Genomic DNA, 16,836 nt, shown 5'->3' with positions numbered 1-16,836 from the left:
AGATAAAACAGGCCTATTAGCGGTAATGCACATGAAGCGGCCAATATGCCTGGCCAATAGGGACAATCATTTGGACCCTAGCCTATAGATTGACTGAAATGAGAATTCTTTCCAAATCCAATTAGAACTTTTGGGGCGCGCAACAAAAAAAATATTAGGCTAATAACATTATGGACTGTGATCTGAAAATAATGATCATTTTATTCAACCACGGGGAATGGGAATGAACTGTAATTATTCAACCACATGGAATGGGAATGAACTGGTGTTGTTTCCCCGCATGCTTTACATTCCTGGGTGTACATTACAATGTTGTTGTGATATCCGTACACACCAGGCGATGTGTGAAAACACAGATTGTGGGTTTACTGGATGTGGTCTGGGTTGGGTCTGGTCTGGTCACGACATAATGACAGGGTGAGGCTGGCGTTGAGGGGGCAACATCGCTCCATAGCCCGTGCATTAATCGAGTTGAACCAAGTAATTTGAGCCACTTCGCAAGGGGACGCAAATTCTACAAATATTTAGGTTGTATTCTTGAAATAAACAGCCTGGCGTTTTCGCCATTGGAAGACTGGATGTCAGCGAGGCTTGTCTGCATAGCAAATGGTTAAGATTAAGTTTTCTGCAAATCGGTGAAGCCGAACCAGGAAGAGCAAAGCACATCGCTCAGGCAGCCACCGTCCTCTCTCTCTCTCTCTCTCTCTCTCTCGCTTTCTCTCTACTCCCCTGCTATCTCCCAGTACGGAGATCAGTTCAGCCATCACACCAGTCCATAACTATTTCGACGCATCTCCAGGCACAGTATGACGGAGTGTGTAAGTTAATATCTCTAAATATTTCTTCCGTAACGGTTTTCGAGTGCCGGGTGTTGAAGTTGCGTTCCGAGCCCGTTCAAAAAGGAGTGCAGAACCTATTTTCGCTTCTGCCTTGCAGAATCGATAGCTGTAGCTTGCTAGCATGCGATATCCATGGGTTTCATACTAAATAGTGTTAGAAAATCGAATTATTTCGATATTATTTTCACAAATGGATTGGAATATGTGATTGTGGCAGTCTTATTTTGGCCGCGATGTGTGTTCGAGTCGCCTATAGCCCCATAGATAAAGCAGTTACTTCGGATGGCAGGCTACTCACAGACTTCAAGCGAGCGAGGCGCAGTCTGTCTACTGTATGTCGGCCCCGATGTCCTCAAGTAGACTATCGGACGTTTGGTATGTTTGATCAAGTTAAATGGGTTACCAGAGCGAAGCTCCGGTGTTACATGCAGTGTTTTGAATCGATTTAGATGGACTGTAGACTACCTGAAGACCATTTAACGACAAAAACAAGCCGACGCCTCGTGTTTTATATTTTTAATTCGGGCATAGAAAGTGTTCAAAATACCCCCGCATCAGTTCAAAACACCTTACCCTGTACGGGGTATTTTGGGCAAGTTGTTGGTCCCTCATTGCCCCATATTTCATACCGTGTTAAGGTGTAATTACATAGGTTAATGCCTGGTCATTGAAATAAGTGTTTATCTGCATTTGTCTAAACGTGGAGTAGCTTGGTAGGCAAGATACAGTAGCTAGATACGTTTATTAGGTGTCTGTGTTAATAGCCTGTAGACCAGGCTACACAGGACATGGTTGTTTTGTAACTTGTTTGCCAGATGAAGCTGGTGGCATTGGGCTCTACATTCATGTAACAATTATTTAATACAAACATTATGTCATGTTGTCTAATTGGTTTCTGCTGATTTAGAATGATTGCTGTATGTAGAATGTTTGCTGAAATACACTGAACAGAAATAAAAACACAACATACAACAATTTCAAAGTTTTTACTGAGTTACAGTTCATAGAAGGAAATCGGTCAATTCAAATAAATAAATTGGGCCCTAATCTATGGATTTCACATGACTGGGCAGGGGCGCAGCCATGAGTGGGCCTGGGATGGCATAAGCCCACCCACTTGGGTCCCAAGTTCACCCTCTGGGGAGCCAGGCCCAGGTAATCAGGATATGTTTTTCCACACAAAAGGTTGTGAGGCCGGTTGTATGTACTGCCAAATTCCCTAAAACGACATTGGAGGCGGCTTATGCTCGAGAAATTAACATTAAATTATCAGCTCTGTTAATGATTTCTGCCGTCAGCATGCAAATTGCACGCTCCCTCAAAACTTTAGACATCTGTGACATTTTGTTGTGTGACAAAACTTCACATTTTAGATTGGCTTTTTATTGTCCACAGCACAACTCGCACCTGTGTAATGATCATGCTGTTTAATCAGCTTCTTGATATGCCACACCTGTCAGGTGGATGGATTATCTTGGTAAAAGAGAAATGCTCACTAACAGGGAGGTAAACAAATTTGTGCACAAAATTTGAGAGAAAGAAGCTTTTTGTGCATATGGAACATTTCTGGGAACTTTTATTTCAGCTCATGAAAAATTGGACCAACACTTAACATGTTGTGTTTTAATTTCTGGTTCAGTATAGAATGTCTGATGGATTAGAATGTCTGAAAAATTAGATTGTCCGTTTAGAATGCCAAAAGGTGTCAGAACATTGTCCCTGTGCAGATGGAATTCCTGACCTCTCACACGATCTCATAAGGAAGGAATCCTGTTTTGACTATTTTGCATTTGTTTTGATTGTGTTGGCATGCACTTCAGTTTTGCTGCATTCCTTTTTGTGTTCCTTGTTTTTGTTGTTTAGCACAGGGGATTGGTAACTGGCGGCCTGCGGATAAATGAAATGGATAACGGCGATATTTAGTCGCGCACCTCTCTATTTTCCATGATTTATTGAAAAAATGATACATGTGAGTGTATAGGGTATTTCATTTCATTGTTCATAATGAGTAGCTTTTTTCAGCTTTAATACAAAATCCCGAACATGTAGGGCAGCGCCAATAACCATCAATAGGCCTACTGTTGGATGTTGAGAATCATATCTCTTGTATTGGCTGTTTGGATTCTTCATAAGGCACATTCATCACTTTTCATGTGTTTTTCTGGGACAAAAAAAGAATCCTGATTCTACCAAACTATTGATTAAGACGTATGTTTCACACCGAATTAAGGTAGGTAGGTATCCCCAATGGATAAGATGGTAGACTGGCACGTTTGAATACACAGTGCTCTCTTCGGGGATTTTTGTTTGTTGTGAATATGGATAAGATGGTATGCGGTATTCTGGTATTCTGTGGTATGCGGCTCGTGTTGGCCTGGTTTTATTCCGGACCCTAAGCTCTTTCCCTAGGGGCCCCTACCACTTCAGTGTTTACGGAACTGTAAGAAATGGATAGGAGAGTATGAGTAAGCAGTATAATGATGTTCCATCTAGCCCTCCAAGACTCTTTGCTCCATAAGTGGAGCTTCTATAGTGTTTTCATCTGTCCAGTCTTTTCAGATGGGTAGAAGGGTTAGGATAAGGGACTAGAGACAAATTGTATTAGTGAAACCTGAAGGGGTATGTACATATATACGTGGAAGGGATTAGGCGATAGGCTAGGGATTGAAAAGATACTAGGGTTGTATTCACTGTAGCAAAACAAAAACTATGAGAAATAAGAAAAGAAAAGTGTTTCTTATTGGACAACTTCAGGTAATCCCTCCCTGTTTCAGTCTGTTTTCTTCCGCTTGGTGGCTAATGAATACCACCCAGGCATTATTATCCTGTTTATAGGAGTGACATTAACAATTTGTCTCTCCTCCCCATGCCCAGTGGTGCAGCATGTGATGATCCACGCCCGGAACGAAGGTTCCCTCAGCCAGAGCCGCAGCACAGGGAGGCGGGAACACTGCCCCCATAGCCCACATGGTGAGACCATGGGCGGGGCCTGGCTTGAGCGCACGCTGCGATTCGGCAGGACCTTGAAAAAGTGTAAGACCAAGCGAGGAAGGGGAGGGGTTAAAGAGATGCGGGAGAAGGCGCCGGAACGAAATAGGAGGCGGGGCAGGAAATCATATCCCTTACGAGGAAGGGGAGGGTTTTCAGAGGAAGAGGGACTTAGCTGTCACGTTTTACTCACGCGGTTGGAGGAGGACATCCAGGAGCAGGAGGACACCAATGAGAGGGGGAATGATTCGCCTACCCAACCGCCCGTCAAACCTGAATCCCGGATCAAGAAACTGGGCAAAGGAAAAGGCGAAGCCAAGGGAAAACTCCTGGCGAAGAAGATGATTCCCAAAACCACCAGTGATGTGCAGGAGTCGCCGTTTCCAGAGCCGCGTAAGCGACGGCTAGCTTCTCTCAACGCTGAGGCGGTGAACAGTCTTCTGTTGGAGAGACCCAACGAGACCCAGCCGGCTGGAAAACAGGCCAGGAGACAGCAGGAGGAGCCCTCCAGCGGTGAGTCAACCCTGGGGACAGATCCAGCTAGTGGCGGGGTGGCCGGAGTTCCTAAAGCTCAAAGAGCCAGCAGCAGCAAGGCCTCCATATTGCACAAGCCTGAACTGTGCCGACGCTCCAAAAAGGCCAAGAAAGTCTCCAAGAAACGGACCAAACCAGATAAAGGAGAGAAGAAAGAGACTGCGATGATGACTCTACAGATGTTACACACCCCTGCTCCTCGACGGCTAGCCGGACTCAACGCTGCCGCGCTGCTAAAGTTAACGAGCACCTCCGCAACTAGCAAACAGCGAGTGAAACCAACATCGACTACGACGACCGACTGCAAGACCACGAGCGCCGCATCATGTGATGTGAAGCAGAAGCAACCGCGACTGAATCTTAAACAGTGTGGCCGCCAGCCTAAACAGAAGGGAAGGAAGTTGATTCCAGAACAGGGAGGCTGCAAGAAGTCCAACTTTGAGCCCAAAGTGGAGTGGGAGTCTGGAGGTTGCACCCACCGGCTAACCAAACCAGGCTACCAGTCACGCAGCATGCTAGCCTACCCGCTGAAGCCTGTCGTCAAAGAGGAGCAGGTTGAGGCAGAGCTGAGACCGTACTACTGCTGCCCCCCAGAGGGTTCTGTGGAGTACTGCCACCGCCTAGCATTGTTCCTGGGTCAGAAGGCCTATGCTGACTCAGAAGAACAACCTTTAAACACTGCAATGACCCCTATGAAGCGGGAGTGCCTGGTGACATCGCCCTCTGTGGCCCACCCCCATTCCCATGCAGCCCTGACCCTCAGCCCCCACCCTTGCCTCTGCACCGCCGACCCCGCCTGCTTCTCCAGCTACTACGTCCACATCGCACACCCCGGAGCTCCGTCGACCACCCTCAGCTCGAGACCTCTGAACTTTGGCACCTCGACAATGTGTCCCGGCATGGTGTCTGGGTCCAAGCTGCTGGGTCCTCCGGTGTCCCATGCCTCGACACTGGCCCACCCTGCTTTCTGTGGCTCAGTGGGCTCGCCCTACTACAGCAAGGCCTGCCGTGTCAGCGGCTACACCTACAGAGCCATGCAGCCGGTCAACAGCAGGGGGTGCTCTTTCTCCACAGGCTGTTCCGGGTTTACACACGGCATCAAGACAGGTAAGAGGACGACATTGTCCTATGTCTACATATGTCTACTGGCCCTATATGCTGATATAAATGTTTGTGTTTTCGCCGGTGACCAGCCTTTGTTGTGCTTTCGCTGGGGCCCAGCCTTCATTGTGTTTTTGCTGGGGACCAGCCTTTGCTGTGTTTTCGATATTGATCAGCCATCGTTGTGTTTTTGCTGGGGACCAGTAAATTAGAATATTTGGGGAGCGTGGTCTAATCAGAGTTTCCGTTAGTAAAATGTGGCGGTGGACAACTTAACCGGGAAGATTTTTTAATTTACCGGCCATTTGAAAAATTTACCGGACCCTTATGTTACCCAGGGCATCCACCCACGGTTCTCAGAATGAAAGAAATCAGATTTAGATTATGGTAATTCATCTTAACAGAACATGCAACTCCTGTTATGAAGCAGCCAATAAAACATCATTTTCAAACATTTGCCAAAATGTTGAACAGTGCACCTGATGAGAGCGGTTCCATATGTAACAGATATTAAAATATCAGTTAGAAACTTAGAATGAGGTGGAATCTAATGATGCAACAACTAGGATGGGTTGCTAATATACTAAGATTATCTTTGTTTATGGACAGCAACAGAAAGTTGATATAAAAACCAATAGAACAGGAGAGTGGCATATGAGGAAGTATTTCAGTCGGCCTGGCGAATATGCTAGGGAAGTAAATTGAAATAAATCATTTCACTATACAGAAATAAATCAAATAAAGCATGACTTAGCTACAGAGGAAATGAGAACCATTTGATTTTTTTTAAAGCTGCGGATTGTTTCAAATTACAAGTTTGTAGACCTATGCCTATTTGGGAAGCTCGCAGTTTGGACAGAGCATATGGCAATAGGCCTAGCTGATTATTGAGTTGCCAATTTTTGCACATTAATTGTTTCATTGTGTGAATTGTTTGCCCTTTGATTGTTTATTTTGATCACTTCCCCGTTACATATGTCACCAGTAGTAAACATATGTAATGAGTAATTGATAAAAATAGTATATCAAGACTAGAAGTCCGACCGATTAATCGGCATGGCCGATTAATTAGGGCCGATTTCAAGTTTTCATAACAATCGGTAATCAGCCTTTTTTCATGCCGATTATGGCCGATTACATTGCAATCTATGAGGAAATTGCGTGGAAGGCTGACCACCTGTTACGCGAGTGCAGCGTCAAAAGGACCTTATGGCTGCAATGAGCCAAGGTAAGTTGCTAGCTAGCATTAAACTTATATTTTTTGGGATAGCATTTTGGGCAGCATTTTCACTTTTGGATGAATAGCGTGCCCAAACTGAACTGCCTCCTACTCTGTCTCAGATGCTAATATATACATATGATTATTAGTATTGGATAGAAAACACTCTGAAGTTTCTAAAACTGTTTGAATGACGTCTGTGAGTATAACAGAACTCATATGGCAGACAAAAACCTGAGAAGAAATCCAAACAGGAAGTGAGAAATCGATTTTCCAAACAGTGCCTATTCAAGTTTTTGTCTGGAGGAAGTGCTCGCTCCTCATGAAGATGGATTACTGGGCTGAACACGCTAACAACAAGTGGCTAAATGATGGGCTTTATAGAACTTTATGGAACAAATCAGTCATTTATTGTCGAACTGGGATTCCTGGGAGTGCCTTCTGATGAAGATCATCAAAGGTAAGTGAATATTTATAGTGTTTTTTCTAACTAATGTTGACCCCAAAATGGCAGAGTTTTCTTTGGCTGAATTGGGTACTGAGTGCCGTTCTCAGATGCTGCTTTTTCCGTAAAGTTTTTTTGAAATCTGACACAGCGGTTGCATAGAGGATAAGTCTATCTTTAATTCTGTGAATAACACTTGCATCTTTTATCAATGTTTATTATGAGTATTTCTGCAAAATCACCAGATGTTTTGGAATAAAAACATTATTGCATGTAACGTGCCAATGTAAACTGATTTTTTAAAAATATAAATATGCACATTATCGAACAAAACATACATGTATTGTGTAACATGATATTCATGATATTCAAATATTCACTTACCTTTGATGATCTTTATCAGAATGCACTCCCAGGAATCCCAGTTCCACAATAAATGTTTGATTTGTTCAATAAAGTCGTCATTTATGTCCAAATACCTCCTTTTTGTTCGCGCATTTAGTACACAATCCAAATTCACGACGCGCGGGCAAGTCCAGGTGAAAGTTCAAACGAAAAGTCATATTACAGTTCATAGAAACATGTCAAACGAAGTATAGAATCAATCTTTAGGATGTTTTTAACATAAATCTTCAATAATGTTCCAAACTGAGAATTCCTTTCTCTGTAGAAATGCGATGGAACGCAGCTACCTCTCACGTGAGCGCGCATGATCAGCTCATGCCACTCTGGCAGACTTCTGACTCATTCAGCTCCCTTTTCCCCTCCTTCACAGTAGAAGCATCAAACAAGGTTCCAAAGACTTTTGACGTCTAGTGGAAGCCTTAGGAAGTGCAATATGACCCCATAGACACTGTATATTCGATAGGCAATGACTTGAAAAATTACAATCCTCAGATTTCCCACTTCCTGGTTGGATTTTTTCTCAGGTTTTTGCCTGCCATATGAGTTCTGTTATACTCACAGACATCATTCAAACAGTTTTTAGAAACATCAGTGTTTTCTATCCAAATCTACTAATAATATGCATATATTAGCAACTGGGCCTGAGTAGCAGGCAGTTTACTCTGGGCACCTTATTCATCCAAGCTACTCAAAACGTCTTTGGGACTGGGGGGGCAGTAAACTACACATGGTTGATGATATTACTAGGTTAACTAGCTTGTCCTGCGTTGCATATAATCAATACAGTGCCTGTTAATTTATCATTGAATCATAGCCTACTTCAGCTTTTCCAAATGGGTGATTATTTAACAAAAGAGCATTCGCGAAAAAAGCACATTCGTTGCACAAATGTACCTAACCATAAACATCATGCCTTTCTTAAAATCAATACACAGAAGTATATTTTTTTAGTTGCGAACTGTGTTTCTTCCTACAAAGACCAAAATTAATTTGCCAGAATTTTACATAATTATGACATAACATTGAAGGTTGTGCAATGTAACAGCAATATTTAGACTTAGGGTTGCCACCTGTTCGACAAAATACGGAATGGTTTCGTATTTCACTGAAAGAATCAACATTTTGTTTTCGAAATGCTAGTTTCCGGATTTTACCATATGGATGACCAAAGGCTCGTATTTCTGTGTGTTTATTATAATTAAAAGTCTATGATTTGATATTTGATAGAGCAGTCTGACTGAGTGGTGGTAGGCAGCAGCAGGCTCGTAAGCATTGATTCATTCAAACAGCACTATACTGTGTATGTGAGCAGCTCTTAGCAATGCTTGAAGCACAGCGCTGCTTATGACTTCAAGCCTATCAACTCCCGAGATTAGGCTGGCAATACTAAAGTGCCTGTAAGAACATCCAATAGTCAAAGGTATATGAAATACAAATTGTATAGAGAGAAATAGTCGACGCGTCATAATTCCTATAATAACTACAACCTAAAACTTATTAACTGGGAATATTGAAGAACTGGGAAAATTGAACCATCAGCTTTCATATGTTCTCATGTTCTGAGCAAGGAACTTAAACGTTAGCTTTTTTACATGGCACATATTGCAATTTTACTTCTCCAACACTGTGTTTTTTCATTATTTAAACCAAATTGAACATGTTTCGTTATTTCTTTGAGACTAAATTGATTGTATTTATGTATGATATTAAGTTAAAATAAAAGGGTTCATTGTTCATTCAGTATTGTTGTAATTGTCATTATTACAAATATATATAAAAATCGTCTGATTAATCAGCATCGGCTTTTTTTGGTCCACTATTAATTGGTATCGGTATCAGTGTTGAAAAATCATAATCAGTTGACCTCTAATCAAGACATATAGAAAGGGAGGCAGACGTTTTTATTTTAAGAATGTGAAATGTCAGAATAATAGTAGAGTGTTTTCTTTCAGATTTGATTTCTTTCATCACATTCCCAGTGGGGTCAGAAGTTTACATACACTCAATTAGTATTTGGTAGCATTGCCTTTAAATGGTTTAATTTGGGTCAGACGTTTTGGGTAGCCTTCCACAAGCTTCCCACAATATGTTGGGTGAATTTTGTCCCATTCCTCCTGACAGAGCTGGTGTAACTGAGTCAGGTTTGTAGGCCTCCTTGCTCGCACATGCTTTTACAGTTCTGCCCACACAGTTTTTATGGGATTGAGGTCAGGGCTTTGTGATGGTCACTCCAATACCTTGACTTTGTTGTCCTTAAGCCATTTTGCCACAACTTTGGAAGTATGCTTGGGGTCATTGTCCATTTGGAAAACCCATTTGCGCCCAAGCTTCAACTTCCTGACTGATGTCTTGAGATGTTGCTTCAATATATCCACATACTTTTGTGCCTCATGATGCCATCTATTTTGTGAAGTGCACCAGTCCCTCCTGCAGCAAATTTTATTATTGAAATTAAACTGTTTCACGAAAATGCGCATATGAAAATCATAACTGGCAGATCGGTAGAAATTGTAGAATGAATTGTAAGGTTCTCCAAACTTGAAACTCTTGCGCATTTATAAAATTATTGCCTCCACGTTTCCATGGTCGGATTTGCTTATAGGCTACTTTAAAGCAAGGTAAGACATGCCTCATAATATGAAGTAAAGCATTTTTATAGGTTTCAAACAATTAAGTAGGCCTATGTTTTCAAAATGCATACTGACTCCAACTTTGTAAAGTGGTGGTGACGCGCTGATAGCCTGTTGCCAGCACTTGAATTGTGAATGGGAGGCGTGCTTCAATTACACGGTACCCAAACCGGCTGCGCTCTTGCGCCATCGTGCGCTATTGTGCACTATCGTGCATAAATCTATTTTGTCCCCTACACTAAACGTGATCATGACACGCATGTTAAAATATCAAAACAAACTCTGAACCAATGACATTAATTTGGGGATAGGTAGAAAAGCATTAAACATGTATGGCAATTTAGCTAGTTAGCTTGCACTTGCTAGCTAATTTGTCCTATTTAGCTAGCTTGCTGTTGCTAGCTAATTTGTCCTGGGATATAAACATTGAGTTGTTATTTTACCTGAAATGCACAAGGTCCTCTATTCCGACAATTAATCCACACATAAAACGGCCAACTGAATCGTTTCTAATCATCTCTCCTCCTTCCAGGCTTTTTCATCTTTGATCTTCTATGGTGATCGGCATCTACACTTTCAAAGTATTACCACAGCAACCGGAAAAACAGTTCGTATTTCAATCACCCACGTGGGTAGGAGATGGCACGTGGGTACCTGCTTCTATAAACCAATGAGGAGATAGGAGAGGCAGGACTTACAGCAAGACCTGCGTCAGAAATAGTAAGGAGTTCTATTTTAGCCCTTGGCAACACAGACGCTCGAGCGGTGCGGTGTGGGTGCAATAATAGAATAACATGGATTTCTACATTTATTTTGATACGCTCGCGCAAGCGACGTGTCCGGTCTGGTCAGCATGTTAGGCTACCGGCTGAGAATTGTTTTTTTTTGTAGGCATAGCTCTTTTTGAAAGTGCATCAAAACTTTTTTTAACACGCGTTTGCATTTAGAATTGTTACGCAATGAATGGGCTTATAAAATGACATGATTTAGGAGCTGCAGGAGAAATCACACTCATAATAGGCTGTGTTTGCTGTGCGTGTGTGATAGTTGTGTTGAATAAATAAGATAGGCTACATTATGACTAACGAAAATACACGCACACCAATTTAATTCCACTATTATGCAACAACGCAGCCACTGCCAGCTAGCCTACTTCAGCAGTACTGTATCATTTTAATCATTTTAGTCAATAAGATTCTTGCTATGTAAGCTTAACTTTCTGAACATTCGAGACGTGTAGTCCACTTGTCATTCCAATCTCCTTTGCATTAGCGTAGCCTCTTCTGTAGCCTGTCAACTATGTGTCTGTCTATCCCTGTTCTCTCCTCTCTGCACAGACCATACAAACGCTCCACACCGCGTGGCCGCGGCCACCCTAATCTGGTGGTCCCAGCGCGCACGACCCACGTGGAGTTCCAGGTCTCCGGTAGCCTCTGGAACTGCCGATCTGCGGCCAACAAGGCAGAGTTCATCTCAGCCTATGCCCCCCTCCAGTCCCTCGACTTCTTGGCACTGACGGAAACATGGATCACCACAGATAACACTGCTACTCCTACTGCTCTCTCTTCGTCCGCCCACGTGTTCTCGCACACCCCGAGAGCTTCTGGTCAGCGGGGTGGTGGCACCGGGATCCTCATCTCTCCCAAGTGGTCATTCTCTCTTTCTCCCCTTACCCATCTGTCTATCGCCTCCTTTGAATTCCATGCTGTCACAGTTACCAGCCCTTTCAAGCTTAACATCCTTATCATTTATCGCCCTCCAGGTTCCCTCGGAGAGTTCATCAATGAGCTTGATGCCTTGATAAGCTCCTTTCCTGAGGACGGCTCACCTCTCACAGTTCTGGGCGACTTTAACCTCCCCACGTCTACCTTTGACTCATTCCTCTCTGCCTCCTTCTTTCCACTCCTCTCCTCTTTTGACCTCACCCTCTCACCTTCCCCCTACTCACAAGGCAGGCAATACGCTCAACCTCATCTTTACTAGATGCTGTTCTTCCACTAACCTCATTGCAACTCCCCTCCAAGTCTCCGACCACTACCTTGTATCCTTTTCCCTCTCGCTCTCATCCAACACTTCCCACACTGCCCCTACTCGGATGGTATCGCGCCGTCCCAACCTTCGCTCTCTCTCCCCCGCTACTCTCTCCTCTTCCATCCTATCATCTCTTCCCTCTGCTCAAACCTACTCCAACCTATCTCCTGATTCTGCCTCCTCAACCCTCCTCTCCTCCCTTTCTGCATCCTTTGACTCTCTATGTCCCCTATCCTCCAGGCCGGCTCGGTCCTCCCCTCCCGCTCCGTGGCTCGACGACTCATTGCGAGCTCACAGAACAGGGCTCCGGGCAGCCGAGCGGAAATGGAGGAAAACTCGCCTCCCTGCGGACCTGGCATCCTTTCACTCCATCCTCTCTACATTTTCCTCTTCTGTCTCTGCTGCTAAAGCCACTTTCTACCACTCTAAATTCCAAGCATCTGCCTCTAACCCTAGGAAGCTCTTTGCCACCTTCTCCTCCCTCCTGAATCCTCCTCCCCCTCCCCCTCCTCCCTCTCTGCAGATGACTTCGTCAACCATTTTGAAAAGAAGGTCGACGACATCCGATCCTCGTTTGCTAAGTCAAACGACACCGCTGGTTCTGCTCACACTGCCCTACCCTGTGCTCTGACCTCTTTCTCCCCTCTCTCTCCAGATGAAATCTCGCGTCTTGTGACGGCCGGCCGCCCAACAACCTGCCCGCTTGACCCTATCCCCTCCTCTCTTCTCCAGACCATTTCCGGAGACCTTCTCCCTTACCTCACCTCGCTCATCAACTCATCCCTGACCGCTGGCTACGTCCCTTCCGTCTTCAAGAGAGCGAGAGTTGCACCCCTTCTGAAAAAACCTACACTCGATCCCTCCGATGTCAACAACTACAGACCAGTATCCCTTCTTTCTTTTCTCTCCAAAACTCTTGAACGTGCCGTCCTTGGCCAGCTCTCCCGCTATCTCTCTCAGAATGACCTTCTTGATCCAAATCAGTCAGGTTTCAAGACTAGTCATTCAACTGAGACTGCTCTTCTCTGTATCACGGAGGCGCTCCGCACTGCTAAAGCTAACTCTCTCTCCTCTGCTCTCATCCTTCTAGACCTATCGGCTGCCTTCGATACTGTGAACCATCAGATCCTCCTCTCCACCCTCTCCGAGTTGGGCATCTCCGGCGCGGCCCACGCTTGGATTGCGTCCTACCTGACAGGTCGCTCCTACCAGGTGGCGTGGCGAGAATCTGTCTCCTCACCACGCGCTCTCAACACTGGCGTCCCCCAGGGCTCTGTTCTAGGCCCTCTCCTATTCTCGCTATACACCAAGTCACTTGGCTCTGTCATAAACTCACATGGTCTCTCCTATCATTGCTATGCAGACGACACACAATTAATCTTCTCCTTTCCCCCTTCTGATGACCAGGTGGCGAATCGCATCTCTGCATGTCTGGCAGACATATCAGTGTGGATGACGGATCACCACCTCAAGCTGAACCTCGGCAAGACGGAGCTGCTCTTCCTCCCGGGGAAGGACTGCCCGTTCCATGATCTCGCCATCACGGTTGACAACTCCATTGTGTCCTCCTCCCAGAGCGCTAAGAACCTTGGTGTGATCCTGGACAACACCCTGTCGTTCTCAACTAACATCAAGGTGGTGGCCCGTTCCTGTAGGTTCATGCTCTACAACATCCGCAGAGTACGACCCTGCCTCACACAGGAAGCGGCGCAGGTCCTAATCCAGGCACTTGTCATCTCCCGTCTGGATTACTGCAACTCGCTGTTGGCTGGGCTCCCTGCCTGTGCCATTAAACCCCTACAACTCATCCAGAACGCCGCAGCCCGTCTGGTGTTCAACCTTCCCAAGTTCTCTCACGTCACCCCGCTCCTCCGCTCTCTCCACTGGCTTCCAGTTGAAGCTCGCATCCGCTACAAGACCATGGTGCTTGCCTACGGAGCTGTTAGGGGAACGGCACCTCAGTACCTCCAGGCTCTGATCAGGCCCTACACCCAAACAAGGGCACTGCGTTCATCCACCTCTGGCCTGCTCGCCTCCCTACCACTGAGGAAGTACAGTTCCCGCTCAGCCCAGTCAAAACTGTTCGCTGCTCTGGCCCCCCAATGGTGGAACAAACTCCCTCACGACGCCAGGACAGCGGAGTCAATCACCACCTTCCGGAGACACCTGAAACCCCACCTCTTTAAGGAATACCTAGGATAGGATAGGATCCTTCTCACCCCCCCCCCCTTAAAAGATTTAGATGCACTATTGTAAAGTGGCTGTTCCACTGGATGTCATAAGGTGAACGCACCAATTTGTAAGTCGCTCTGGATAAGAGCGTCTGCTAAATGACTTAAATGTAAATGTAAATGCAAATGATCCCATAGACCGATAAGCATGACTGTCAAATGTATTTCCATCAATTAATAAAAAGCATTATTTTGCAATGGGATTTTTTTTCTCACGGTCATTTTGGCCAGCAACAGTTTTTTATTTTGTCAGCTTTTCATTTTATTATCGGACAAAAGCCAGCTAATGCCGGCTAACAGAAAACCATGGGTCTAATATATGTGTATTTATGGCAACCGTCAGTGGAAGGGTGGTACCAGTTTATGTGGTTGATGGTTATGTTGTCAAAGGTTGGCCGCCTCTTTTTAACACGGTTAGTTCTGCAAACTTTGTAAGAGCATGTGACATTAAAGAGCTGACATTGTCACAGTAACTTAATGGACGTTAGTAGACGTTAGACGTTATTGTAAAATTCACATTAACTTAATAGCCAGTAACTGCTAGTAACTCATAGGCAACGAACAGCCAGTAACTTCTTGGCCGCTTAACTGGCAACCAGATGTCAGTAAGTTATTGTAAAATGCACAGTCATTTACTTGCAACTAGCTGCCAGTAGCTCACTGAACTTTTCTTATTAAAAGAAAGCTTATAACATTCGGTGACAACTACTAAGCATTATTTATGGTGAGCACACTTGGGACCCAGCCTCACCTGGCCTCAAAATCTTGGTTGGCAGCAAACTGATCTTCCTTCCACACCATCAGATCAGTGAGCGTGACAGAGATCAGCCACAGTAAGTTACTGTACATTTTACAATAACAACTTTCTGCAAAAACATGAACTTCCCGATGGCCAACTGCCATTAAGTTACTGGAAACTGCAACTTCTTAACTTACTATAAACTTTAAATAAAGCTTAACCTCTTGCCTCTAGTTGGGACGCTTGCGTCCCAACTAGAGCTCTGGAAATGCAAATGTGCTACGCTAAATGCTAATAGTATTAGTTAAAACTCAAAAGTTCATTAAAATACACATGCAGGGTATCAAATTAAAGCTACACTCGTTGTGAATCCAGGCAACAAGTCAGATTTTTAAAATGCTTTTCGGCGACAGCATGAGAAGCTATTATCTGATAGCATGCACCAATACACTACAACAGAAAAGCACAGCAGGGGACGTAAACAAAATAATTAGCATTTCGGCGTTACACAAACCGCACAATAAAATAGAAAACAGTCATTACCTTTCACCATCTTCTTTGTTGGCACTCCTAGATGTCCCATAAACACTATTGGGTCTTTATTTCGATTAAATCGGGCCATATAAAGCCAAGATATCGTTATATGTAGACTGTGTGATAAACGAAAAAAACAGCGATTTCACAACGTAACGTCATTTTTTAAAATTCAAAAAGTAGACGATAAACTTTCACAAAACACTTCGAAATACGTTTGTAATGCTACTTTAGGTATTAGTAAACGTTAATAAGCGATAAAAATCATCCGTAGGCGATGTAAATATCATTAGCTGTCGTCTTGGAAAAAATTTCAGGAGAGAGCTCTTCCGGAATGATCTGGGCCCCTCTTTCGGTTCAACCAAGAATCAAAGATGATTCAATTCACAAGACTCTAGACAACATGGGGATGCTGTGGGAGTTGAATGCTCGGTCTTATCTTATTCGGCTCACTGTTAACAATTGCTTGAAGTGGCGCAAGGATATTTATTTCCATTTTCTGTGATCAGGTTTTCCTGCGCTTTCCGATGTAACGCACGTTATGTAATAGCCACAGTCGTGATTTAACCAGTTTTAAAAACGTCCGAGGGTTTCCTATCCACACATTCTAACCATATGAACGTACTATATTCCTGGCATGAGTAGCAGGGCGCTGAAATGTTGCGCGATTTTTAACAAAATGTTCAAAAAAGTAGAGGGTAGGAGCAACAGGTTAACTTGTTGTTAATCCAGCCAAGGTGTCAGATTTCAAAAAGGCTTTACTACGAAAGCAAACCATGCGATTATCTGAGGACAGCGTCCAGCCCACAAATGCATAACAAATCATTTTCAACCAGGGAGTTGCGACACGAAAGTCAGAAATAGCGATATAATATATGCCTTACCTTTGAAGATCTTCTTCTGTTGGCACTCCAAAAGGCCTCAGTTACATTAAAAATGGTCCTTTTGTTCGATAGATTTCTTCTTTATATTCATAAACACTCAGTTTAGCTGGCACGCTTCAGTCATTAATCCGCTCGGTTTCCATCGGTCAAAATGCATACAAAATTAGTCCCAAACGTTACCAATAAACTTATCCAAACAAGTCAATCAACTTTTATAATCAATCCTTAGGTACCCTAATACGCAAATAAACAATAC

At 44.0% G+C, this 16,836-nt stretch overlaps 1 protein-coding gene across 1 annotated transcript in view; it reads left to right on the top strand.

The window, feature by feature from the left end:
* Positions 1-657: 657 nt before the first annotated feature.
* Positions 658-16,836, top strand: part of LOC115107990 (bromo adjacent homology domain-containing 1 protein-like) — a 34,153-nt gene continuing 17,974 nt past the window's right edge. Inside the window, 2 exon segments of the mRNA XM_029631832.2 lie at positions 658-818; positions 3,714-5,468. Of these exon segments, the coding sequence (XP_029487692.2) occupies positions 3,728-5,468 (1,741 nt within the window). The 5' untranslated portion in view covers positions 658-818; positions 3,714-3,727.

The sequence above is a fragment of the Oncorhynchus nerka genome, linkage group LG24 (assembly GCF_034236695.1).
Source record: "Oncorhynchus nerka isolate Pitt River linkage group LG24, Oner_Uvic_2.0, whole genome shotgun sequence".
In the NCBI taxonomy this organism is placed as follows: domain Eukaryota; kingdom Metazoa; phylum Chordata; class Actinopteri; order Salmoniformes; family Salmonidae; genus Oncorhynchus; species Oncorhynchus nerka.
The sequence above is the reverse complement of the archived record's forward strand: the minus strand, read 5'-3'. Positions and strand labels throughout refer to the sequence as shown.